General features: G+C 43.2%; 4 protein-coding genes, 1 long non-coding RNA gene and 2 other non-coding genes across 7 annotated transcripts; 1 reads left to right on the top strand and 6 right to left on the bottom strand.

Moving 5' to 3' along the window:
* Positions 1-621: 621 nt before the first annotated feature.
* Positions 622-2,461, top strand: LOC9269830 (H/ACA ribonucleoprotein complex subunit 3-like protein). The gene is made up of 4 exons (XM_015770520.3): positions 622-755; positions 871-939; positions 1,049-1,091; positions 2,129-2,461. The coding sequence occupies exons 2-4, from the start codon at positions 886-888 to the stop codon at positions 2,224-2,226; spliced, it is 195 nt and encodes a 64-aa protein (XP_015626006.1). The 5' UTR covers positions 622-755; positions 871-885; the 3' UTR covers positions 2,227-2,461.
* A 1,106-nt stretch (positions 2,462-3,567) lies between these two features.
* On the bottom strand, positions 3,568-6,665 carry LOC4330000 (two-component response regulator-like PRR1). Its single transcript, NM_001416743.1, has 6 exons — positions 5,880-6,665; positions 5,587-5,748; positions 5,369-5,502; positions 5,077-5,244; positions 4,790-4,871; positions 3,568-4,690 (listed from the first exon to the last, which is right to left on the bottom strand). The coding sequence occupies exons 1-6, from the start codon at positions 6,037-6,039 to the stop codon at positions 3,840-3,842; spliced, it is 1,557 nt and encodes a 518-aa protein (NP_001403672.1). The 5' UTR covers positions 6,040-6,665; the 3' UTR covers positions 3,568-3,839.
* A 1,077-nt stretch (positions 6,666-7,742) lies between these two features.
* LOC4329999 (glutaredoxin-C4, chloroplastic-like) lies at positions 7,743-9,733 on the bottom strand. The gene is made up of 4 exons (NM_001416742.1): positions 9,507-9,733; positions 8,849-8,937; positions 8,215-8,313; positions 7,743-8,026 (listed from the first exon to the last, which is right to left on the bottom strand). The coding sequence occupies exons 1-4, from the start codon at positions 9,638-9,640 to the stop codon at positions 7,947-7,949; spliced, it is 402 nt and encodes a 133-aa protein (NP_001403671.1). The 5' UTR covers positions 9,641-9,733; the 3' UTR covers positions 7,743-7,946.
* Positions 9,734-11,226: 1,493 nt separating this feature from the next.
* LOC112938046 (small nucleolar RNA snoR136) lies at positions 11,227-11,369 on the bottom strand. Its single transcript, XR_003241095.1, has one exon. It is a non-coding gene; the product is annotated as a small nucleolar RNA snoR136 (small nucleolar RNA).
* A 76-nt stretch (positions 11,370-11,445) lies between these two features.
* Positions 11,446-11,531, bottom strand: LOC112938056 (small nucleolar RNA SNORD25). The gene has a single exon (XR_003241106.1). It is a non-coding gene; the product is annotated as a small nucleolar RNA SNORD25 (small nucleolar RNA).
* A 956-nt stretch (positions 11,532-12,487) lies between these two features.
* On the bottom strand, positions 12,488-14,984 carry LOC4329997 (uncharacterized). Its single transcript, NM_001377487.1, has 4 exons — positions 14,802-14,984; positions 14,545-14,718; positions 13,236-13,300; positions 12,488-12,802 (listed from the first exon to the last, which is right to left on the bottom strand). The coding sequence occupies exons 2-4, from the start codon at positions 14,690-14,692 to the stop codon at positions 12,713-12,715; spliced, it is 303 nt and encodes a 100-aa protein (NP_001364416.1). The 5' UTR covers positions 14,693-14,718; positions 14,802-14,984; the 3' UTR covers positions 12,488-12,712.
* Positions 14,985-21,258: 6,274 nt separating this feature from the next.
* LOC9271277 (uncharacterized) lies at positions 21,259-21,849 on the bottom strand. Its single transcript, XR_001543434.3, has 2 exons — positions 21,795-21,849; positions 21,259-21,715 (listed from the first exon to the last, which is right to left on the bottom strand). It is a non-coding gene; the product is annotated as an uncharacterized lncRNA (long non-coding RNA).
* Positions 21,850-25,970: the final 4,121 nt, after the last annotated feature.

The following is a 25,970-nucleotide window of genomic DNA, read 5'->3' as shown; positions in this document are numbered from 1 at the left end:
ATCATTTAGTTGGTCGTACATACATACTGCATTATATTTCATTAACGTGATGCGGGCTACGATTATCATGTATGAATGTCAAAACTCCATTATATTTCTACGATTGTTTGTCCCTTTTTTATTTAGATGCTTTAATAATCGTCTGTACATAGGATAGCTTATAAGTTATTTCTAAGATCTCGTTTAGCATCGTTTATATTTTGTTACATATATTTTTCTTGCTTTACTTAAACGGTATGAACCAAACCTGCACTATTTGGTGTATAACTACGAGTGTCGGGATCAGCTATATGTTAAGTTAATATCAAATTATGATTGTTCAATTGAAAAACAAAAACATATTCGATTTATGTAGTCGTACATTTAAATCACAAAAGAATGATATACTAAATTATGAAATATATAAAATATTTACAAACATTAAATTTTCGTGTAGTTCCGATTAATCGCTGAACCTCCTTCCAATAACCATATTTCGGGCCAAGCCCATGTGTGAGCAGGCCGAACACTGGTTTCAAGCCCATCAACACCGCCTCCACGCCGACGCCCGCAACCAGCCCAACCCAGCCAAACCGCCAACTTAGAAAAACGGAGCAAAGCCGGCTAACTTACCTCTTCTTTAGGGTTTGTGCCTTCCCCCCAATCCCTCACAACGCAGCCGCCACAAAACCCTTCTCCCCGCGCGCGCGCCCTCCGCTCCTTCCTCCGCCCAGCTGCCCGCCGCTCGTTCGCCACCGCCACCGCCGCCGCCGCCGGTTGGTCCCATACTTCTCTTCTTCTGATCTTTCCGGCATAGTCGTAGCCGCGTGGTGGTCTCAGAAGTAAATCTCACCCCTGTTTCGACGAATTTCTCACGGTTTTGTCCTGCAGCTGCGTCGATCGAAGATGTATCTCCAGTACTACATCAACGAGAAGGGGGACAAGGTGTACACCACCAAGGTTCGTATAGGCTTTCCCCTTGCGCTTACTTGTTTGATTAGTGATTATTACTGTATGGTTTGCGATGTTAGTCCATGCCTGAGAGGTGTGTCTCCTCGTTGCGTTGCAGAAGGAATCTCCTCTCGGTGTTCCCACGCAGTCTGCTCACCCAGGTACGGTCACTTCCTCTGATTTCTTTATCTGCTCTTGGGTCATAAACCAATCTATGTGCTGTTTGTTTTAGTGTAAATAAGAACTTAACATTCGGTTTGTATGTCAATCTCATTGTTGGCCTAACTATAAACCCGCAAACAGTTTGAAGCATGAAAGGTGGTATACTTTTTGTTGAGATTTTATAGTCTCGTTTTGTCATGCATACCTTGAGCTATCAAAGGGTGCTTAGAATAGGACTGGCTAATTAGTGCTGGTCTGCTGGGAATTTTGCTGAGCACGAAGGCATTGCCTAACCAGAGTTTTGAATCTGCTGGTGTGCCTTATACTAGTATTTTGGGTTTTTGGAACTGATTCTCAGATGATGTACGGACATTTTTTACTAAGTAGAACAGTTTTTTTATTGTTCTTGACTTAGGCTGTGTTTAGTTCCACACCAAAATTGGAAGTTTGAAGAAATTGGAACAATGTGATGGAAAAGTTGGAAGTTTGTGTGTGTAGGAAAGTTCGATGTGATGGAAAAGTTGGAAGTTTGAAGAAAAAATTTGGAATCTACGTGTTTAGATTCCAAATTTTTTCTTCAAACTTTCAACTTTTCCCTCATATCAAATGTCTAGACACATGTATGGAGCATCAAATGTGGACAAAAAGAAAAACTAATTGCACACTCCAACTGTAAATTGCGAGACAAATCTTTTGAGCCTAATTACGTCATGATTAGCCATAAGTGCTACGATAACCCACATGTGCTAATGATGGATTAATTAGGCTCAAAAGATTTGTCTCGCAATTTACAGGCGGAATCTGTAATTTGTTTTGTTATTAGTCTACGTTTAATACTTCAAATGTGTGTCTGTATACGTCAAAAAAAAAACTGGCGATGAACTAAACACGGCCTTAGAAGATTGAGCTTAAAGAGGTCATAGCTCTTTGTTCACATAAGCCAATCTAGTGATTGCGTTCCTTGTTTAGTTTCATCAAGTGTTCTACATGTATTTTTGAGGGAAAAAAGATCTCTGAGGTTGTGCTTGTGTTGCAGCTCGCTTCTCTCCAGATGACAAGTACTCACGCCAGAGATACCTGTTGAAGAAGAGATTCGGGTTGCTGCCAACCCAAAAGCCAGCACCAAAGTACTGAAGGAGAAACCTCGGACCACCATGTTCCATGGATCCCTCGAAGCGAATCAGTCTTGCCTACCTCGCTATTTACCTGTATCACTCAAATGATCTGATGTATCGCGATGCTATCTACGAATCGTACTTCCTCTCGACCATATTAGTATGATCATGAAAGTCATTCAGGTGTCTTCGCATGTTCTGAACTGTTGGCATGATTATAATCTAAAAAGTATGAATCTAGACTGTTACTAGTATATTGTCACCTTTGTGCTATTAGGAAATCATATGGTGGTTAGCTGATAAAGCAAGGAAGCAATAACTGCCATTTTATTCAACTGAGCAATAACTGAACACTCGTGAGTTGCTACTTTGCTTTCATGTATAGTACTGGTCATAATTTTAAATGATGGCTATATGTCGGATAAGGCATTCTGATAGCTCGCATGGCTTACGCGGCCATTGTGTCCAACGGCTAATCAGTGATGCCGGTGGTGGCGGCGTCGCTCTTGGCTTCGGTAATGATTGTAGCAGATGCTATCGCCGGTGAGGGATCGAGCTGGCGGAGCAATGGACTGTTGATACCAGAGCTGGAGCACACGGTGACGGACTGTCGTGCCAGCACAAATCCGCATAACCACAGAACGTTTCACTGACACTGAGGAACTCTCCCTGCTGATGGACCTTTCCTTTCTCATCCATGATCCATCAACTATCCCATTTTATGAAATGACCTCGTCTGATTCCTTTTCAATGAGCATTTATTCATTACCGTGCTTGAACCCACATTACTTTGCAATTCATGGAACTGGAACTGAGATTTCGCAAATTGCATTCATGGATGTGCGAATGGAACTGAAGTTTGCATTCATCATGAAAATTATGATGATGATCAGTCTGCTTCCTAGATCAGAAACTGTGGTATTATCTGTGTGTGTGCAGACAATTTAGAAGAGAAGACCGCAGAGATACAATAGATGAACATGACAAAGTACAGCTACAAAATATATAGTCGACATTTGTCACGAATATACATGGATTAGCAGTAAAGTTTTTGATAGGGGCAAAATCAATATTGAAGATGAAAGTGGGGGGAAAAACGAAATTGTCCTTAGAAAGGGACAATTTCCTAGAAATATTGGCACTACTCAGAACAGTACGGTAGGTCAGGTCGCTAGTGTCCTTGTTTTCAATGGTGCTCGCAAACTTCTGTGATAGAACACAAAGTTCAAACATGTACAACCTCCAAAATCGACTTCTGTGGTAGAACACGATGTTCAAACATGGACAGCCTCCAACATCGAGAAAATGGAAGTAAAAACGTGTCTAAGAAGGAGCACTGAGTAAAGTCCTATAAGATTCTGAAACAAGATGGTTACGATCTAGACTGGCCTATGCATCACTAACTAGCATAATTACATCTCACCTTCAAAGATGATTTTCTCCAAAACGTCCATAGTAACAGTGATGGATATGCCACAAGTTCCTTGGGGGACAAAAAGGATGTATTGTGTGTGAGCGAGTGGATGTATTGCCTAGTTAAAAGCAGAAGAAATGTATTGCCTACATCTAATGAGTTGCAAAGTGAGCAGTAATCATCTGCACTCTATTTTACATATAGGAAAACCTTTCAAACTACTCTGGAGAAGAAACCATCTCTACCTCCCTGGAGGATGGATCATCATCTTCATCTTCTGAGATATCATCTCCAGTGCTGGTTATATCTGTATAGTTTGCCTGTCTAACAAATTGCCCTCGCACCCTCGGCCTTGTTTCAGCAAGTTTCTTCCTATTCACGTACCTCACCTTCTTGTCAAAACAACGTTCCTTCCTTTTCAGCCTGAATTTGGCAAGTGCTGCAGCTCTCCGTTCAGACCGACTACATGTTTCCTCGGGCATTGGTGTGCTTGATGCCTGTGGCCACATATTTTGTGTTGGCAGTTGATTTGATTGAATGCTCATACCAGCAGGATTATACTGAAATGGTGGCATCATAGATACACCATGACATTGGGGATAAACATTATACTGAGGGAGCAACGTTTGTGGTGTATGCACTTGAGCGTTGTTTATGTTCCCTTGGAAATTTTGCACCGGAGGATGTGTCATACCGTGGTCCATCATCCCTGGGTAATAAAAGGGAAAATGATATACAGGAGGAGTTCCTGAAGCATCATTTTGGCCTTCATTGCTTCGCTCCAGATGCAAGTTAGAGGAAGAAAAGCATACCACAGGGTATTGCACTGGCATCTCAAAGGCTTCTTTATCCCGAATATTTACATCAGTGCCAGTGTCACTTCTGTCAGTTGTACTAGAGAAATTACCCCTGTGATCCGAAGAGTCTAACCGATTTCCACCTTTTTGTAGTTCGCTGTCAAATGAGCTGGTAGTTGGGGTGCTTGACTTAACATAAGCTAGAAAAGCAGAAGACTCAGCAACCCTCAAGTTAGTCTTTATTGGACGTGAAAACATTACTCCGGGAGATGCTGGCATAAAAGCAAAGGCATAAACCTTAGAAACTATTCTTCAATTGGGGGATCTGCTAAATCAGCTAAAGGAAATGGTTTAAGGCTCAAGATACTTACAAGCTTGGTCGCCGCCTTCAGTAGAGACTAGTAAACCCTCTGGTGTGCCTTTTTGTTTAGGCTCAGCATCAGAAGGATTAGACTGCAAACATATCAAGAAATGCAAGGGCATTTAACAAGTAGACTGATGCAAAAAATTCAGCATCTTATCATCATCAATTGAACATATGAGGCAAAAAGGCATGCTCTAGCATCTAAACAGAACACAAAGGTAGAAAGATACTAAATAGAGAAGTAGTATGTTGGACAGCAAAATATAAAAGGATAACTAGTACTTGATTGGTTACCTCATATTCATGTTGATTCGAGGTGCTTGTTTCTTGATTAATGTTTTCTTTTGGCTTATCATCTGTGTCATCCGAGAGAAGAGTGGTGCTGTTGGTATTGGCGTCACTAGGTTCCGATAACGCCAACTCGAAATTGTCATTGAAGAAGTTTTTCTCCGACAAACCAAGCTGCCAACACCAACATTCAACTTAAGATCAACTCATACACGCTACAGCAACGCCACAGCCATCTCAGCTTAGAGCATGCTTTTCAACACAGAATTTGAAGATGAATCAACATAGTCCCCTTTACCATCCGCCTTCGCCGCCACACATGGGTCCAGAGGTTCAGCAGCTCGTTCATGCGCAGTGGCTTGACCAGGTACTCGGCTGCCCCGAGACGCAAGCACTTGACAACAACAGAGACCTCGTCTCTGTTGGACATCACTGCATAATTCGCATCAAAGATGAGGATGGTCACTACAACAACCCTACGAGCATGGGCATCAGAGGAATAGGAGGACAGCTTACTTATGATGGGGATGTGGCGCAATTCCTTGTTCCTGGCGATGTATTTGAGCATCTTGAAGCACTTGGAGACGGGCAGATCGACCTCGGCCAAGATGATGTCGATCTCCCCCGCCTCGCAGTTGAGTACGTTGATCACCTGCCTCGGAGACTTGGCGCAAGTCACTGAAACAAAAACAAAGACGTATCATTCCATGCGAGAAGGTGTGATAGAACTGCTAATTCATCTACTAAAGCAATCTTAATCCTTAATTATAAGAGCAAACCAAATACTAAGCAGACAAAGCTGAACTGACCTTGGTATGAGCAGTTGCAGAGGAGGCGGAGCACCTCCCGTGAGCTACTTGGGTCGCTGTCGCAGAGCAGAATCCTCACCTTGCTCCGGTCCACGAACTGCTGCCCTCCCCCTACCGCCGCCCCGCCGCCAACGCGATCCCCCTCGCCGGCGCCCACCATACCCCGACCCGCACGGATTCCCCCCCTAGCCACTTGTCACCAGCTGCCGACGCGTCCGAATCAGCACGAACAGCACAGCAGCCAGCAGCAGCTGCCGGCGCCTAGACTAGACGACGCAGGAGGACGAAGCGGTTGTTGGATCTGCGGGCGGCGCCTCCTCCTCCATATCCCGTGCCGTCGCCAGTAGTATCGCCCCCAGAGGCTAAGCAGTGTGCTACCGCCGCCACCCGCCGCCGACGCCGGCGGCGTCCTCCTCCGCCGCGCGTTGCGGTCCGGCCCGCACCATTATCCGCGCCTAATCTATTCAGGAGGCGGCGGCGGTGGTGGTGGCGGCGTTGGTGTCCGCTCTACTGGCACAGGATATTTTCCTCCCCCTACCTTTTGCTTTCCTCTCTCGGTGGGGCACGCGGCTCGGCTCGGCTCGGCTCGGCGAGAGATGAAAGAAAGAAGAAAAGGCCTCGTCACGCCGCGCCGGGGCGGTGTAAAAATAAACGAAACGGCTCGTCGCGAGCGGTTTGTGTCGCGTACTCGCGTCGCGCGGTGCGGGTGTGCGTGTGCGTGTGCCGGTGTCAATGGATTCGTCACGGGACGGGACGGGACGAGCCGCGAGCCGCGGCCCCGTGGGTGGGAGGGCCAGGTTGGATGGAGGGGAAGAGCCGGGCGTGGTTAAGCCAGATGGGCCCGGCCTGGCGGCGTGTGATTTCGGTGAGAAAATATCTACGCCTACCTGGCACGGAAATATCTTAATCGCGGATGCGATTAGGGGCGGCGGGCGTGGTGGGGCCGTGGCCGTGCGATACGGGAGCCGCCACGCGCGCGAGCTGGGGGCCAGCGAACGAACGCCAGGGAGACGCGCTACTGTAGTAGTACTGTGGAAACGACGACGCGAGAGGCGGAGGGAGGTGGTGCCGTGGTGGTGCCGTGGGAGTGGGAGCGCCACGCCCACGTACGTGCGGCGGCGTCCACGGTGGCCGCGTCCCCGCCCTCCGTTGCGGATCACGACGAAAGCCGCGCCAGCCCACCGCGGACGTGCCAAGGCGGAGAAAAATCCAGAGGGAAACGCGGCTCTCACGTTTTCACGTAGTACAGACCTTGATGGGCAGCATGGCGATACGGTGGTGGCTGGGCTGATGAGTAAAAGATTTTGAGCTACCGGACGAGACGAGTGGCCGGTAGAGAGCAGCAGCTGGATGGGGGGTGTTTTTTTTTTCCCCGTGTTGGCAACTTGGGATGCCCATTGCCACTACGCCGATCCGGAGAGCGACTGGTCGTGGACTTGTGGTGGCGGCTCGTGGCGCCGGCCTAGCGCTTTTTCTGTAGCTTTGCTTTTCTTGTTTGCCACTGGCGATGTACGTGGTGGCCTCCGGGCTCCGGCAGCAAATCAGCGATGCTGCAAAATGGGTTTAGCGTTAACAGCGCTGTCGTTTGTTTACTGATCTGTTACCAGCGCTGTAATTCAGTAATTCAGCAGAATGGTAAACACAACCAAGATTTTTGATTGCAGCTCTGAACTATGGCCAGGCAAAACAATCATTTTGACGAAGGGTGTTTCCTCCAGTTCACTGGCTGTATTTCTTCCACCGAGAGGAGTGGATGGTTGGTATCAGTGACGACACAACAACATCTCGATCTCAAAAATCTGGAGGCAGGCTGGCAGCCAGTAGCAGGAGCTTGGAGTGCCGATGTCATCAGTCTCATTCACAGGACGCACTAATCATATTTATTGCTACCAATGAAATCATACAAAATGAGTTATTAGCTAGAGTAGTGCTGCATACAGGCTTGAAAGTCACCCAAAGCTACTACTATCAGCAATAAGTTGTTCTGACAGTGGAAGTCCCCATATATATTCGCCTTTATTCTATGACATTGACACACCACAAACACGTTTTGGCAAAGGTATTTATCTACAGGGAAGGAGTGGCGATTGCTCCTGCCTCCGTCAGCAGAGGGACCAAGTTCCCTCCTTTGTGCATCGCCATGGTATCTGTTTGAAAGACATCAATGAAGATCGACGTTAAAATAGTGTAGAAAAACTCTGGCCTAAGTGACCCTTGTTCTAGCGATTTTCTTGTTCAGAAAAAAGTTAAACAGCGATAAAAATGCATGAAAATGTTGTTGGTCCGATGACATTAGTATCACAAGTTCACGACAAATTAAGAACAAGGAACTCACCGTCACAGCCACCAATATGTTTCCCTTTAATGAAGACACAAGGAACAGTTCTCTGTCCAGTCCAATCGGCAAGAGCTGACTGCAGCTCAGACCCATCACCTTCGTATTATGAGGATGAATTAGTTCAATGATAAATTACAATGTATGAACTAAAGAATAGCCAGGACATTCTAAAATTGACTCATGTAATAATATATGATCTTTTTTCTACACTGTTTTAACGTCGATCTAGTCCTCCCTACTGAGTGTTGATGTATCAGAGCTATAAGTGGGTCCCTGTAGTTTCTTCTCTGTTCGGTTGTTTAGTTCTCTTTTATGCACTATTTGTCAGAATTTTGCAAATGCATTTCTCTTTTTTTTTCTTCTCTTTAAATAACCGGCCGGTTTCTTTCAAAAGAGTGAAGTTTACAGCCATTTTCAGCATTTCAATTTGATTAAACTCATTATTGCAACCAGTTTTGCTCTAAACTCAACTACAATAAATCCAATGATATCTAAAATAGATGCAGCACGGCGGAGTAATATGTTGTATATAGATTGGAGAGCAAAGAAGACGAAATTTAGCATATGTTAGTATGTACAATAAAAATAACCAGAAGAAAGAAAATAACAGAAAAAAAAATAATCCACTCACTTTCCACATCCAATTCAACAGCCTTGTAACTTGCTGCCAGCTCTGCCAGCAATCGCTTCACTCGGGCGCAGAAAGGGCAATAAGTCTTGCTATGGCCAGTCCAGGAAGAGGAATGACACGAAGAAAGATCAAAATTGGAGTTTAGGACAGCATAGGTCACAATTTTGCAGAAGTAGGGAGATAATCATGTTAAACTCTGTTTTATATGATTGCTTGATTGGTTTTAATTTGCATGATGTAATATGGTTGTATACAGACAAAAGGTAACAATTATTTCTCATTTCTTTCAGAAGCTACTTAAAAGTTGAGCGCATATCAAATCAACTCGTTCCACATTATACCTGTGCATTCCTTACAAACAAAATATTTCGATTCCATCATCAGCAGACAACGACGTGATACATTGGTAACATTGCTACACCAACTAATTGGTATGCATTGGCTGGTAACTTGCATGAATATGGTCACTATTTAGCTCCAGAAAGTTCAGCAAAATAAATTTATAGCAAAAGGAACATCTTTGGTATTGACCTTTTTCATGTGCTATCAGCTTAGTGATTATCACGAAATTTAAGCACAAATTCAGCAGAGGTTTATCATCCTTGCTGCTACATCATACACGCGAGTGAATAAAAAAAGGAAAAGGTGTGAGAGAGACCTGAAGACGACGACGGGGGAGGAGGCGACGATCTCCTTGGCCTTGTCGAGCGCCATGACCGGCTTGCTGGGCTCCTCTAGCTGCTCGGAGTCGGAGGGGCGCGAGGAAGACGAAGACGACTGTGCCATCCCCATGATGCCCGACCTCCGTTTTATGGCCGGGCAGAAGGAGGCTGGGTGATTTATTTACTTATTTTTATCTGCGTTTCCGCGGCAGAGTCGAACGCAAGCACGTCAAGCTAGCCACGATTTCGAACGCAAGGGGGATCTTTTATGGCCAGTACCGTGTTTGCCTATTTGGGTTCTTTCAAAAAAGACCAACTTTGAATTGGATATTTGGAAGAATCGTTGCTTTGTTGAAGGGGCTTGCCTTGAGGAATGGCAGGCGCCAGCACTGACGCAGCTACGAAACCAGGATGCCAAAACTGGTTTTTAGTCGTTCAAATGTGAGGCGAAATATACGGCGAAAGGCGATACTAGTATTTTAGTTTTTCGATTATACGGCGAAGAAAGGTGAGTACTACGTAGTACTTCTTCCATCCCATAATAAAAGAGATTTTAAGTTTTTATTTGTATTGTTTAACCACTCGTCTTATTCAAAAAAATTTAAAATTATTATTTATTTTTTTTGACTTACTTTATTATCCAAAGTACTTCAAGCATAATTTTTTATTTTTATATTTACAAAAAAAATTTTGAATAAAACGAGTGGTCAAATAGTACAAACAAAAACTTAAAATCCTTTATATTAGGACGGAGGGAGTAGTAGTTTATTAGCTGTTCAAACTTCAAACAAACGGCAAAACAGATAGTCGCCGTGCCTGGTTTTTCTTTTCTTTAGGCACAGCATTTGACTTTACAGAGAACCGGCGAGATCAGATGAGCGAACGTGCCTACGGAGTACCTATTAGGCCCATATTCAGAGGCGAGGGGCCGCGACGAATGAGATGAGCGAACGTGTCTACCTGTTAGGCCCATATACAGAGGCGAGGGGTCGCGACGAATGAGATGAGCAAACATGTCTACCTGTTAGGCCCATATAGAGGCCGAGGCCCGGTAAAGAGAGCCAGGCATGAGGCCCACAGCGGCCCAGACAATTTTAGTACTTTTCCTACCGACTGACGAATCCCTTCTTCCAAAAGCTTAAACCTCGTGCTTTTCAGAGGTTAGATGGAATGTAGGATTGAGCCCAACCAGGTGAGTCTCTTCGTCTTCTCAGTGCCAAATATAGCCTATATGAACGTCTCCTCAATGCCAAATATAGCCCACATGAACACATTTGCCCATCTCCACACACATCACACATTTATTCAGCCCATCAATCTATATAAAAATAGTATGCTACCTAAATTATCTCCAAATTCTAGATAGGGCTGTTAAAAAAAATTTCTCCAAAAAAGCTAATTGTTATTTATTTCTTCTATTTCTTCTTAAGATTGTCTTCTATTTCTCTATTTCTTCTTGAGATTGTACCTCCTGTCATGTTAATCAATTTGTTAATCCCGCAGCATCGCGGGGCATTCTCTAGTAGAATTAATGATTTACATTTTTTTTTTTGAAAAACGAGAAGATTTTTTCGGAGGCCATCTCCAATTCTCCATTCCAGGAACGTGCAGTTTCCGCGGTTCATTCGTTAAGATCAATATTTTCTGTACGCATGTTTTTGTTCCAAGACAATTTTAGAAGAATACTTCAAATAGTAGTACTAAAAAAGCGAGTGTAGATGTAGTTCCTCGACGTCCAATCGCATCAACAAATTCCGCGCCGGATAGCGAGAGGAACACATTGCTTTTGCTTCACATCTCACCATTGCCCACGAACCAAAAATTCATCCGAAGGCACGATTAGATCTGAGAGAAGCCGAGACACAAACTGGCAAAAATCGACGACGCAAAAGTAAATCGAACCGAAGCTAAAAATCCTATTGGTTGATCATGAGCGACAACTCAGTCCCTTAGATGTTCTTTGACCATGCGATCATCTCCGCAGGAGTCATTACAGGTCTGTAGGACTCATCACCGTTGCTAGCGACCAACAGATCGAATCAAATTGTAACGAAGATCTACATAAAGAACAACAACAAAAAATTGATTTTATGGCGACTATTGTTTCGAGGGGTGTTCGGATGTATGTAACAGCCGCCGAGTGCCCTGCGGCGAGACGCATCCGAGGGCACGATTGGAAGGCGAGCTCAGGATACAACAGGGCGATTTTGCTTCAAGGGAACGAGTCGATTGGGAACCGATTAGAGACTAATCCTCCCAATGACCAGATGACGAAGCACGAACACAATCACCAGATTCACCACAAATCCAAAAACAAACGAATCGAACACAGACGAGACGAGCAAAAACGAAAAGAGAAACGAAGGATCGAACACTGAAGGCTTCTGCGGCGGCGATGGTATCCTTCGGTGGAGGGGGGTGGACGCATTTTATAGGCTCGGGCGTTGTCAGATGCTCGCGGAGCAAACCCTAATGGGCCGGAGAGAGTAGTGGACCTGGGAGTGAGTTCATGGGCTGGAAATTCGATGTTAATAGCCTGTGTTGGATAATTTTGTAGTTGTGTCTAACTATATTTCGCCTACGATTTGCAAGAAAAATGCACAATGAACGAACAAACATGTGCTTGCAAAATTTTGGCAACCTTACAAATAGGTGCCAAAGTTTTGGAGCTAGCATGATTTTGGGCAAGTTTGCCAGACATACCTATGACTTTCTATGGTAGTCTGTATAAATGCCTGCAGTTGATCAAACTTCACACAACCAAGAGTGAACATGTTTGGTAGTCTGTGCCTTGAGGAAAGAAATTCAGTTCCAGTTTAACTGGACAGCACAAGATAATCAACTTTGTTTTCAGTGGTTTGCGAGTGGATAGGTCGTGCGTGATCAGGATCAAATGATCAAATCTCACTTTTATATCACAGCAAATTTGCAACCAGTGGCATCACCTCATGCATATGCCTCCAGACATGGACGTTTATTAGAGCCAGAGAAACAGCTAACATGTAACAGACAATTCAGATAATATATGCTGCCTATCAAGTTCTCTTACAAAAAAGATGTAGCTAAATAATAGTCAACATGCAGCAGACGATGAAGCTACATGCACTAAGATCAGTTCTTGTTTTCACCATAAGAAAAGCATAACTGCAAAGATGCTCTGCGTTCTTGCAAAACACAAACAATGCCTAGAGCATCCATAAGATCACTTCTTGTTTTCACTAGTCTCTGCTGAAGTGGAGGATGCCGATGACGCTGTGATGTCCCTGGCACATTGTGACACGTACGGCTTCAACTGCAGTCATTTATACAGGAAATTTATTACTATACACACAACCATAATTGAAAAGGGAAAAAAAACAGGAACAAGATGATTCCTTGGTCACTCATACCACATAAAGAAGAATTCCATGTTATACCATTCATGATCAATTTATCTGTCTTGCCTGAGTTAAACGTTTCAACAGTAATGGATTATGGAGCATTCAACTCATTGCCCAAGGAATGAAGTCATCATCTTTTCAGATAAAATTTGGACATGGCAAGTTATTTCCATCATATTTCTTAAGAAGGACCTCAAACAGAACTGAGAGCTTTGATTATGTTATATTAGCTATTTTCTGTTTGTTAGGTGCCATTAAGTTACTTTTAAAAGTTTGCCCAGCAAGTTCAGACTGGAATTAACCAGAGAAGCAGTGGACACTAAACCGTGGCAGTATGCTAATTACCTTGAAATCAGTCAAGTCAGGGACCACAAATCTTGGCAACTTCTCATCCACCATAACATATCCACCTGCAGAATTAATCAATATTTCGAAAATTAGACTAAGCAAGTAGGTTGCTTTACTCATGAAAGAAAAGGGATGGACATAGATAACGACAATCAGTTGAATGATCATATAATAGTTAGTACAAATGTCATTTGAATCAAGTATCAAGTAAATCAGGAATACAATGGAGAAGTATCCGTCCCTTGCACAAAACAATCAAACTAATCAATGATAACTAAAATTTAAACATGTCCGTGCTCCAAACAAGAATTGCATAGAAAGGTCAAGGCTAAGTTATAGCTAAGAGCAAATATCCACTGATGGATAAGTCTTTGCGTTATCCTGTAATTTGTTACCCATAATCATCTAGCACTGGTAAAACTGTACTTGCATACAGATATGTTTGGGCTTCTTTGTTGAATACTGCCTACATATTTTCAAGGTGAACTGAATACCACCAGACTCTGCTCTTCAATATTTTATGTTTGGGCCTCTTTGTTGAATACTGCCTACATATTTTCAAGGTGAACTGAATACCACCAGACTCTGCTCTTCAATATTTTTCTTTCTGGCAGACTAACAAACAGGCTGTTCGGATCTCTTTGCTGCGGTTGTGTGGGCTGCGGCTGCAAGCCAATGCAATAGTGCTTTGCACCTTGCCATGGCTGCAGCGTAGCCACAGTACAGCTGCAGCCATGATAGCACCAAGATTTACTATGTTCTGTAGGATGATTATATACCATACAAATTAAAATACCATTATGTAACTATGATAGATAGAGCATTTTTCAATGTGTCCATGAGAAATTTCTGCTTGGCTGAACCACCAGTTGAAATGGACCTGTTGAATTGAAATGTTATTTGCTACTCACTAGATCTTTAATGCCTTATTAAACTTTGGTTACTCACACCTTTTATTGAAGCGATATTTGACATTATTGAAAGCACCTCCCAAATTACAGTAAGCAGACAATTACTTGCACGGTTGACTCAGATAAATCCTGGAACAAAACGATTCACATAAAGAACATCCCTTCCTAGGTTCTTCCAGATTTCCGGTTGGGCAAATAGTGTGGTGACTAGCAACTGTCACCATTTCATTCTCCATCAACGTTCGGTTTAATTAAACTATCCGGTTCGAAATCACAAAATTTCTCAGCTAAGCAAAACCTGGTCGCAATCTTATATGCGATTATACACAAAGAGAGCATGCTTGAGCAATACAGACGACTAGAATCAGATCACAGAGCGTCCCGCAAGGCATTACCTTTGCGGGTGTGGAACCCGGTGGGCTTGCAGTTCTTCCCCTTGTAGTAATCCCGAGGCGCCCTCTTGGAGGAGAGGATGCCGAGCGAGGACAGCCGCTTACGCCGCATCGACCTTCCGAGCGAGCTCAGTATCAGTCCCAGCGGCATATCCTCCTCCTCCTTTCTGATGATTCCTGCACACCCACAGAAGGGAAAATCAGCACGATGAGGTGGAGATAGCGCCTCGCCGGCGTACAGGGCAACGCGAGGGGCACACCCGAGCAGCGAGGGGTGGACCGGATGCGGAGACGAGGGAGGTCCGGTGGTTTGCTTGAGAAGGGAGGAGCGGAGGAGGAATACGGCGGCGGCGGCGGCGGTGGGGGGGCGTTTCGCGTATGCGTACGAGGGGGAGAAGGCTCGTAGCGGTGGACGGCCAGGATGAGTACATCGGAGAATGGACGGTCGATATAACTTTGATGATCAAGGACAATTAAACGTCTGAACTTCATAGAATTTTCGTGTGGACAAAAAAAAAAGGATCTGTCCATAATGACCACTGCTTAACAGAAATTTTGTAGGATTTTTGTACGAATGAATCGTTAATATTCGAGGTTCACAGGCACTATGGTATTGATGTGAGGCTTAGATTAAGTGTAGCCGTAGTAACATTTATAAGTAAAAAAAGAAGTTCTCATTCTGTTGTACGTATAGTATTTCTTAATAAGCCAAAACAATTTATTAATAAATAATAATTAATTTATAGGTAAGGTTTTTATATATATGTTTGTGACTTAAAAACCAATACTGAAAAATAAACTACGTTGAAAATATCTTACAATCAACTTCAAAATCAAGTTTGACAAAAATAAATTTCAGCTTTTGCTTTGGTTTGTTAGGGTAACCAATGGGACTCATAGTGTTTTTTTCCTTTTTGAAGTTTGTAGCTTCTCCCGAAAAGACTACGCGTCAGGCTCGGGAGCCCTTTGTCTCTCCCCACCCCATCTATTAAGGGCATTCACAGTGCACTGAGGTGGCATTCTGCCCCAACCATCCACGTCAGATATTCCTTCCCATATATGTGCGTGGCGTTCCCAACCGAAGTCCGCGGAGCCAAACTAAGTTACCCGTTCTTCGTCATAACTTGCAGCGAGGGTGGAGCGGCGCGTTGGGAGAGGCCGTAGCCCCATGCGATGCCCCCACATCCCGTGCGAAGTGGCGACGGTCGCCGGCGAGGCCGCCGCCCCGACCAGCTGCGTCATCCCCTAAGCGGTGCAGCTTGCTAGATCCGGCGAACCCGAGGCTGGATCTGGTGAGCTCGACGGGGTGGCGGTGGCGGCTAAGCGAGGAGAAGGAAGATGGCGGCGGCGACAGCCAAGCGAGGAGAAGAAAGATGGTGGTGGCAGCGGCCTAGGGAGGAAAGGGATATGGTGGTGGCGGCGGCAACTTAACCTCGCTGTTGTCGCCATTCCGCGCCACCAAGGACCACAGCAGCGGCAGCTCGACGGAGAGGGCCACACCGCCAGATCCACTCCACCAAGCTCCCGCCGTGCCCCCGTCAGCGCCGTCTCCCGCTCGCGCCCGCCGATGGGAGGAGAGACGTAGCCCTGCCGTCCACCTATTTGATGGTATTTTGGCTATTATATGTGTACACAAGACTTACTCATGATGGACAAAGCAAACAAGCAGTTTGTAAGTTGGCTAGCTTATCATTTCTACGCAATGCTCGGCCATGTATATACACGCAAATACATGCATGCACAGGCAGCTGGGAATATATATACTTGGATTAGTATATGTGCATGTATAATTAACCAATAACTAGCCGTGTGAAGATTGGCTGGTGAGGCAATCACGTGCATGCATGCATGTACTACAGTAGACGGTCGTATGTGTGTGCATGCCTGGGTGATTAAGCAACCTATGCATATCCGAGTGATTAATCATAGGCTCGGCCCATGGCCGAAGACGGTAGCTGCCTACGCGCCAAGATTTCAGAAGTTAATATGCGGAAGAGATAAAACCAGATGAATTAAGAGATAACCAACAAACCAATTGATTTTATCTCTATAACAAACTTGATCTAGTTAGTTACTTCGCGCGAGCGCTGGCGAGGCGCTTATCACCGGACTGTGGCCCAGCAGCAGAGAAACAAAGCGAATTACAAATTAGATATTTGACGCCAGGAGAAGCTAAGAGATAAAATCAAAGAAGGATATGAACAAATAACAAACTGATCGATCAAGCCTTATCTGCAACGAACTTGACGCGGAGGAAACGGCGCGCGGACGCGGCGAGCACCGACCTCAGACCCCTATATAAGGCGTCGACCCCTCGGTAGCCAGGGGCATTCACGAACTCATCCACACATTCATTCACCAACGCATCTAGCATCCACAAGCCACCCATCATCAACGCATCTACCCATCCAGCATCAACACATCCATCCATCAACTCTCATCGGCGATCCATCCATCGACGACACGCACCGGCGGCGGCGAGCGACTTCGGCCGGAGTCCCGGCGTCCGGCAGGAGAGGGCGCGCGCGGTGATCCGATCATTAGCAAGCGCAGGAGAGGAGCTTGATGGCTAGTCCAGGTAAAAGCTAGCAAGATTGTTTCGTTTTCTTTCATCTACAGCACGCACACATCCATGCATAGGGATCCATCTACACGTATCGTCGTCGCCGGGGAAGTCGCGGTGGCCGATTCATCTACGCGTCACAGAAGCCTCATCGATGCCGGTGTCTGTTCAAGCCGACGCAGTGCTACTTGTCCCTGGACTCGACGCTGCTAATTCAAGCCGCTGGTGATGCATCTACCCGAAGCTGCGACCTCGCCGAGATACCAGACATCCTTGATTTGCAAGCTTCACCGCACTGGAGCGGGCTAACCATGGAGGAGGTCGTCGGGAAGCCGCCCTGCCGGAGCGCGCCGAGGATCGGCGGAGCTGCCGCCGACTGCCAAGACTTCTATCAGTTCTCATGCCGGAGGTCAAGCATCATGCATGGCGTCGAAACCAGCGGATGACGATGGAGGCAAGTATGGCTGCAGTACAGAGGAAGGACGACGGGAGGACGGCGAGCCAGTGCTGTTGGATGGCAACAAGCTAGCTAATGCATGTTGATTAAGTTAATTATTGTGGCAACGTGGCCAACCAATCGGAGGACGACATGTCATCGCTGCTACAGTGCCATGCACAAACCAATGCGTGGGCTGAAGAAGTCCTGTTGGTTTTTCTTATTTGTCCCAAATGAGATGCCGAGCTTTGATTAAATCCGGCCACCGTCTACATCAACCATCTTCAATAATTCCTCCCTGATTCTTCTCTAATCTAATCTCGACGCAACTGCTGTGACGTCAAGTCGTTCAAGCTACGCAACTCCATGCATGTCTTCACCAACAATCTACATCGACACGTTGTTCAAGACCGACAAGGCTAGACGACGGAGGGTGGGCGACCAACACTGGCGCACGGACCGACGAGGCCATGGATCGCTGCCGGCGCTCACACACACACACACACATCTACATCATCATCACAACCATGCATGGAGAATGCGAAGTGAAGACGACGAGACGACCACAAGCAGCTTAATCGGAGGTTCTCTTGCAGGCCTAGACCTGCGGAGGTAATTAACTGGGAGCTTCTCGAGGCCCCAGGAACCAGGAGACCACATCGCACAAGTCAGATCTGTCCAATGACAGATTATGGAGCGCGCATACATATATATTACATTGGGAATTTGTATTTATGATCTTTTAAGATTAATAAAGAGCATGTTTCCTATGTTTTGTTTACATTGTGTATTCAGGTACACTGGCACGCCCACACATATATGTATCTCTAAACAAACGAGATCTCAGATGTTATTTTCCACCCTAAACACCACCGTAGCTCCGCTTGGATCCGAGTCCATCGCCGGGAACGCTCCGTGCCGACGCCTCATTTCCTACGCGATAGAAAAGGCGATGTGATGAAAAGCAGAGTGAAAAGTAAAGGGGGATAGAGAGAGAAATAGAGAGAGTGGGGGGACCCACCATGAGTGACCTCCACTGTAGAGCATGTAGCTAATACCGTTCCTGGCCTTGGTGGCAAGCGAGGTTCGGCGAAAATGTGTGGCACACTGTTACTGCCCTAAATGCAGTAGACTAGTACTACTACTCGATACAAAAAGTATGCATCTTTCCTGTCTACGTGTCTATCTCTTTGTTTCTCTTATGAATAAATGGTCTACTCCATGCATGCAAGAAGGAGGACATGCAACATAAATAAATTTTAAATTGATTTTTCTACTAAACTATTTATTATATATACTATCTAATTACTCCTACATTGTTATACTCCTTACAAGTAAATTTTCAAAACAAAATCTCAAATGATTATTTTTATCAAATATATGATTATATTCCTAATTGAAACATTTTTATACCATACAAGAAAAATAGTTGTAACTACTAACATCGTAAGATACTGAGTGAAACACACCAAGAACACCACGTGCAACATTTACACATTAACTAGTGGAACATTAGAACATATTTATTGAAACATCCTAATAATACATCGTGCAACGAATTAAAAAATACATACTGAAAAAAAAGTTGAATGTGCAACATAGTCAAATACAAATTGAAACATTTGTTTCTCACGCATGAAACATCTATTTTTAATGGTGTGAAACATGTATATTGTTTTTATCGGAATGCAACCATACGAAATATTGTTATCAAAATTTAATTGCAACGAATAAATGGTGCAATTAAATCGTAGATTTGATAAATATATTAGTAAAAAATATTGTTTTACAACTTAATAGATACTACTAGTCGATTTTGTGCATTCATGTGTAGAGGGTGTATATAGAGAGAGGGGCACATGGGGAGAGAGGGAGGGACGCACGGTGAGAGTGAGAGGCTAAGAGCGCAGTCCTTGCATGCAATGGCGTTGCGTCCGATACTTCCATGCGTGTGTCGGGCACCCGATGCTAAGCATTGTTCAACTTCCCAATTATATATTCTATATTCGAGTGTAACATTTGCCATTTGATCTATATCTAACAGGATTACTATAACCCAATGCAACATTAAGGCAAAAGCTTTGTCTTGTTGAGAACACATACAACTCTGACGTTGTGGCAGGTTCCTGAGCAAGGTTACAACAACATGGACCTAGCCTATAGCTAAGGCTTGGGGCGACCTGTGGTGCTCTAACAGTAAGATAACCTATATACGATGAAAATTTGTTGTGGCCCATGGGCTTTTGACACCAGCCCCAGGCCATGACCTAGGGTGTTAGGGGCCTGGGTCCGCCTCTAGTGGCAGTTTTGCTTCGTTCCAAATGTTTTCTTCATTTGAAGCTGTATGAATGTGTTGTTCACTTGTTCAGCTTCCCTCATGTAAGTATGCAACTGCACATTCTTTGAGAGAATTCAGAATAGTGTATCATGGAACAAACAATTGTATTCCAAACATTTCTCAACACTTAAAGATCCGAGTAAAAAGTTTGGAGTAGGTTGCCCCTAACATCATAAGCCCTTTTTGGGCTGAATATTGATGCATTAGGACACTTTTTCTAGACATACGTTGCAAATTTGTACTCTGGTAGCACTATGATACTACATCCGTTTCTTTAATATATGACACTATTAGTTTTTTATCAAATATTGTACCATTTGTCTTATTCAATTTTTTCACACAAATATATATATATATATATATATATATATATATATATATATATATATATATATATATATATATATATATATATATATATATATATATAAATAAATCATGCTTAAAGAACATTTAAAGATAAATCAAGTCATAATAAAATAAATAATAATTACTATATTTTTTAATAAGACGAATGATCAAATGTATTTTAAAAAGTCAACGATGATATATATTAAAAAAACGAAGGAGTACTATCTCTAGCAGTATACAGTAAGTACTTTGGCAGTTTCAGCTTGCAAGAATGACTAGGACGTATGATGGATCAAGGTACCACCTGCAGTGCTTCGGTATTCAGAGACAGCGATTTTCAATACATATATGCTTAGATGTTTGTAGATTAATTACATGTGTTCTATTATTATTTTCATCAGAAAAACAACACATATTTGTGACCGAGCTATTGATAAACAGAATGGCACGTATTCTTACTTTGCAATACCCACCCACACAATCCTGCCTCTTCATTGCAAATCGAACAACAAGAAAGATGGCAGCGTTGATATGTGAAAGATGGCAGCGTTGATATGTCGAACAAGATCAATCAAGGATGCTATCTTTCCTGGACACTTAAAAGCTCCCAAGAAAAGTACTGAGTAAAGCATCTGTCTCCAGCATTACAAGCACTTCTTTTGGCTGTATGTTCATGTCCAAGGAAGCTTTTCTGGACATCTGCCGGAAATCTGTGCTCTAGTACTAGCCTGCAGTATGCGGGAAGCACTTTGGCAGCATCAGCTTGCAAGAATAACCAAGATGCAATTACAGTGCTTCAGTCTCAGTACATGCTTAGACGTTCGTAGATTCAAGTATTCAACACATACATGCTCTTCCCATTCTTTCTATCAGAAGCAAAAAAATTTATGACTGAAGCTACAGAGCCTTAAGTACTTCCAACACCGACCTCACATAATCCTGTCTCTTCGTGCAAATAACTTTATGCATTTTTTTTTCGAACGAAAGGAAATAACTTGATGTAAAAGAAGATATAACAATAATGCTATCTTTCAAGGTAAATATGAGCATCTCGGATAAAATATTCCCAAGCAACACACAAGCAAACATTTGACTCCACAAAACAAGATTACACCGAGACAACTTCTTATCTGCTTCCACAAGATACAATTGCAATGACCTTTGTAAGGGGGAACAATAGAAAGTTGAAACAACTGGAATAAGGTTACAAGGGAATGAAACTAAATTTGATAAACTGAGGAGTAAGATCCAGTCGGAGCTCACTATTGCCGATTTATGACTTGCCGGTTTGTTCATACCTCCCTAAGCCACCCAGAGATTCTGGAATCCAGGGAATTATGCCATGAAAGGCATGGACAAACTGAAGAGTTCTTGAGAAGGAGGAGGAGAAGGAACAGCACAGCCATTCTTCTCCATCCTCATACTGCTTATGCTGCTCCCGATCTCAAGAACCATGAAGATGCTCCTGCCATGCACCCACCATGATCTGTGGAGGCAGAGAATTCAAGAGTCTTCATGAGAAAAAAAAAAGACAGGCCAAGAAGCCATGAGGTGTCTTTCCGTACCTGATTGAAGTTGCAAATGCTCAGCTGTTGATGAGGCAAAAGCTAGGGGACTAGTGAGAGAGCCAAGAACTTGCACGGTGGCATTTTAAAGAGGCTAGTGTGGTGCGCTTTATGGGAAAGAATGACAATGAAAGGTAGAAAACAAAGTTTACTGTGTTCAGTACGTTTATTTTACTGAACATGCCTCAAACATCAATCTACTAAACTTAAATCTGTTGACAATTCTACTACACTTCATCTGTTGACGATTCTTCGTTCCTATCCTACTTCTGGGGCTCCCAAACAAACTTACTAAATGTAGGTATAATTGTAGAGCTGTCACTCCTACCTATTTAAGTGGGACATTCGAACACCTTCTGTCCTCCAATTAGAGTACCAAAGGCATCGATGTTAGTAAAAGTTTAGACAACCTCTATACCTCAATTGATCTGTCAATTTTTACCATTTTGGTAGCAGCTGCTGACCAACAGTCATGCTTGCCGGCAAAAGTTCAGAAGCAAACATTCATGTAGGCATGTAGCTAACCAATTACTTAGAAGTTAAGCATCTCACGACTAACCTGGGACAATAAACCCAACCAGATGTTTACCAACAAACAGAGTCTAATCAGCTTTCACTGAGCAACCAAATCCACAGATCCGCGATAAAAAGAGAAGAGGGCATCCTTTATATAAAGCTAAAGAAGCAATCTTCCTTTTCGAGATGCGCATTTTTCATAATATATGGAGTTTGGAGCAATGCAGCCTGCCTGTTCAGCCACTAACTCATGCTGACAAAGTTTTGCAGCACTTCATCTGACTCATGACGATGTAATTCTATGAGGGCAACAAGGTTGTAAATTGACTTAGTAATCCAGATTTGGTACAAACAAACTAAGCTTAAGGGCAGGGGAATATACTATCTATGCAGCATGCGTTACTGCTCCCACCACAAAAGAGAGGAAATCAGCACCACCAATTGTGGGCACCAGGTCCAGCACTCCAGCTACATTAGAGCTGTGTTTAGTTCACGTCAAAATTGAAAGTTTGTTTGAAATTGGAATGATGTGACGGAAAAGTTGAAAGTTTGTGTATAGGAAAGTTTTGATGTAATAGAAAAGTTGAAAGTTTGAAGAAAAACTTTGAAACTAATCACGGCCTAGACCCTCCCAAACAATCTCCCTTTTCCTCTCTTTTTTTGTACAGGTGGGTGAGCAAGAGGGGAAGTGAAAATTCCTCTTGCGAGTGCACCCAATCATTGCCATCATGCACACTACCCTCACTCCCTGATGAGAAGCACTAACGTCTTACAGGGTCCTTTCGACCTTACGCGTCATCCATGAGACCATGACCAACAGAGAAAGCATCAATATGTGCACGCATCACTAGTCTTTGGACTGATAGTCTCCACCTCTAGCTGTGTGTCCGTGTGTACTGAATGATTTTTTGTTTGTACAAACCAAAACATGTTGCTATGAAAAAAATTAAATCCTGTCCAGCCTTGACCTATGGATGAACTATAACCTTCAGAAACGATGGCCTGAAAAGGAGGTAAAGTAGTACTAAAACATCATGCTTCTAAAGAATAAGTGCAAAGTTCATGGCAAAGGATTCTAGGGGTGTGTTTGAGGAGAAGGGGATTGAGTAGATTGGGAAGATACGCAAAACGAGGTGAGCTATTAGCTCATGATTAATTGAGTATCAACTATTTTAAATTTCAAAAATGGATTAATATGATTTTTTAAAGCAACTTTCCTATATAAATTTTTTACAAAAAACACACCGTTTAGTAGTTTGAGAAACGTGCGCGCGGAAAACGAAACAAACAAACTCACTCTCCCACCCTCTGGAACGCTGCCTAGGTCTACCCATCAGGGAGTAACAAAAAGTAGAGATGCTTTACTCAACAAAAGAAGAAACGAAGAAGAAAAGACATATATTAAATTATATATTTTTACTAAGAGAGTCCAATTCATTACATATTCTGTTGTCAATCAGCGCTGCGAATATGTGATCCATGTTCAGTTTACCCAAGACTCCTCTAGGGTTGATATCAGAAAGCATTGCTGTTATACCCCACTACTCCACTAAATCCACTCAATGAAGAACAAATGTCTCACTCTCAATAATCTACAAAGCAATTGCCAACTTCCATTCGCTTTCAACAATTTATATTGCTGTCAATCTGTAGAGTGAAGACTAGTCTAAAGCTAACATCACTGAAGGGACATGATTACCCCACAAGAAATAAATGATTTGTTTTCTTCCTAGCATGCTCAGGGTGAGTAATGAGTAGTACTAATAGCCTAAACTTAAAATTTATCCCTTTTTGAGAGGCTTGATCCCAGCAAAAACAAATGACCAAATTCAAACTGCAGGGGACACAATTCAAAGAGAACACAATAAACCCATGAGCTAAATATGACAAAAAAAATCAAGAATGACAAAATAAATGGTAGGATGACTCTTTTACAGGACTGGACAAATTTATCCAACATGACAAACCCATTGATCTCCTGAATTAGGAGTATTGAGAGATTCAAGAAATTAGTAAAGTTATGAACATCTTTTTCTACACCATCTTCTAGCATATATCATTTTTTCTCTACCAGTATATAGGATAGCCAATTCTCCGACTCACAGCAACAACCATTCTCATCATCGTTACATGCTGCGGTACTATCAAGCCACAGAATAATAGAATATTTAATCCCTTTGGTTTTGCTTTGGACCCAAATGATCGGTGAACTAGTATTTGTACCAAAAAATGAAGTGGCCAGTGTTTCAGATAAGTGGATTTTCCTCATATACTAATTTTGACTGTGAATTGGTGCTTCATATAATACTTTGAATTACGTATTGCAAATTATACAAGTTCCTCTAGAACAGATATTAAAAAAAAAATCAGGGATGAGAACAATTGAATGCTGAAAAGTACCTATGATCAAGTAGGCAACTGGAAACAAAACCTCGAAGTCACCACATTAGCAACTTTTGCAGTAGAGGAGTAGATACGTAGCTATGCAAATTAACTGGGTACTACAAATTTCAGACTTGGCATTATCAGAAAGCCCAAGTAGAAACAACAATTCAGACTGCAATTTGATTACCACAAAGTCTGAGTAACTACCTGACAAATTTATAAGTCTTCTTGGTTGACTATATTCCCTAATAAGCCACTTATTAGGAAATAAAAATTAATTTATAGATAAAAATTTTATATATTTATTCTTAGCGACTTAAAAACCAATGCTGAAAAAGAAACTAAGTTAAGTATATCTTAAATCAACTTCAAAATTAAGTTTAAAAATTCAAATTTTGGCTTTTGCTCTAGCTTATTAGCCCAACAGATGGGCCTATTGTCTATGCAGTGAACAGTTCCATACTACGGCACAGTAAGATAAAAGTTTACAAAGGTTACCATTGTGATTTATTAAGGCTTGCTGCCAAGATATTATTATCAAGATTCCTGTTTATAATTTGCTTATTTGCACACGCTACTTTATCCTGGCAAATCCATTTTATTCTGACTGTGATTTAGTGATGCCTATATTTTGTTGGCGCCTACAATACAATGTAGATACTACTAGCATATCTGCTTATGAACTACAGATCTGCAAATGCAATGGATCTCAAATAATTATGCCCACGGTTCCCACATTAGATGCGCACGAGTAATTAAACTCTCTGCAAAATGGTTCCAGAAATGCCAACAGGACAATGAACAAAGCCTAGTCAGTTTAGCTTCAAATTCAAACACAACCAATTTGCAAGGAATAGTTAATTTCGGAGCAAATACTATCGAACAACAGAACTGCGCAGAACATTCTTCAGAGGTAGTACATGGCTGATCACAAAGGACAATGATGTGACCATGACTACTATAGATACAACCGTCGTTCACATCAAGATCAAGCTGTCCAAGTTCTGCAATCCAGTTCGGTCACCTGCTACAGTGTCGACTTCAAACGGCCGCCAAATATGCATGCGAGCTCCATTTTAGGTCCATGAGTACTTGATGGAAAGCTCTCGGAGTCATCTTTCCAATGGATCCAGCTTCATCGCCAAATTCCATCCCAGTCGGGCGAAATCACAAAGAGAAGGTGTTGCGTCACCTATAATGGGCCTATGGGCTTGTAACTTCGTCTGGGACCCCGGCCCAAGTGGGGCCCATGTGGGGTGCGCCCCAACCAGGTGG

Source organism: Oryza sativa, chromosome 2 (genome assembly GCF_034140825.1).
Source record: "Oryza sativa Japonica Group chromosome 2, ASM3414082v1".
Classification (NCBI taxonomy): domain Eukaryota; kingdom Viridiplantae; phylum Streptophyta; class Magnoliopsida; order Poales; family Poaceae; genus Oryza; species Oryza sativa.
Note: the sequence above shows the minus strand (reverse complement) of the source record. Positions and strands in the feature narration are given on the sequence as shown.

Excerpts from the sequence above, each read along its gene's own strand:
- LOC4329997 (NM_001377487.1), bottom strand. The coding sequence starts at position 14,692 with ATGCCGCTGGGACTGATACTGAGCTCGCTCGGAAGGTCGATGCGGCGT. Across the intron at positions 13,301-14,544 it reads CGGGTTCCACACCCGCAAAG|GTGGATATGTTATGGTGGAT; the intron begins GTAATGCCTTGC and ends TTAATTCTGCAG. Across the intron at positions 12,803-13,235 it reads CTGACTTGACTGATTTCAAG|TTGAAGCCGTACGTGTCACA; the intron begins GTAATTAGCATA and ends AAATGACTGCAG.
- LOC4329999 (NM_001416742.1), bottom strand. The coding sequence starts at position 9,640 with ATGGGGATGGCACAGTCGTCTTCGTCTTCCTCGCGCCCCTCCGACTCC. Across the intron at positions 8,938-9,506 it reads TCCCCCGTCGTCGTCTTCAG|CAAGACTTATTGCCCTTTCT; the intron begins GTCTCTCTCACA and ends GACTGGCCATAG. Across the intron at positions 8,314-8,848 it reads TGTTGAATTGGATGTGGAAA|GTGATGGGTCTGAGCTGCAG; the intron begins GTGAGTGGATTA and ends CATAATACGAAG.
- LOC9269830 (XM_015770520.3), top strand. The coding sequence starts at position 886 with ATGTATCTCCAGTACTACATCAACGAGAAGGGGGACAAGGTGTACACC. Across the intron at positions 940-1,048 it reads ACAAGGTGTACACCACCAAG|AAGGAATCTCCTCTCGGTGT; the intron begins GTTCGTATAGGC and ends GTTGCGTTGCAG. Across the intron at positions 1,092-2,128 it reads CACGCAGTCTGCTCACCCAG|CTCGCTTCTCTCCAGATGAC; the intron begins GTACGGTCACTT and ends CTTGTGTTGCAG.
- LOC4330000 (NM_001416743.1), bottom strand. The coding sequence starts at position 6,039 with ATGGTGGGCGCCGGCGAGGGGGATCGCGTTGGCGGCGGGGCGGCGGTA. Across the intron at positions 5,503-5,586 it reads GCGCCACATCCCCATCATAA|TGATGTCCAACAGAGACGAG; the intron begins GTAAGCTGTCCT and ends CGAATTATGCAG. Across the intron at positions 4,691-4,789 it reads TGAAGGCGGCGACCAAGCTT|CATCTCCCGGAGTAATGTTT; the intron begins GTAAGTATCTTG and ends CTTTTATGCCAG.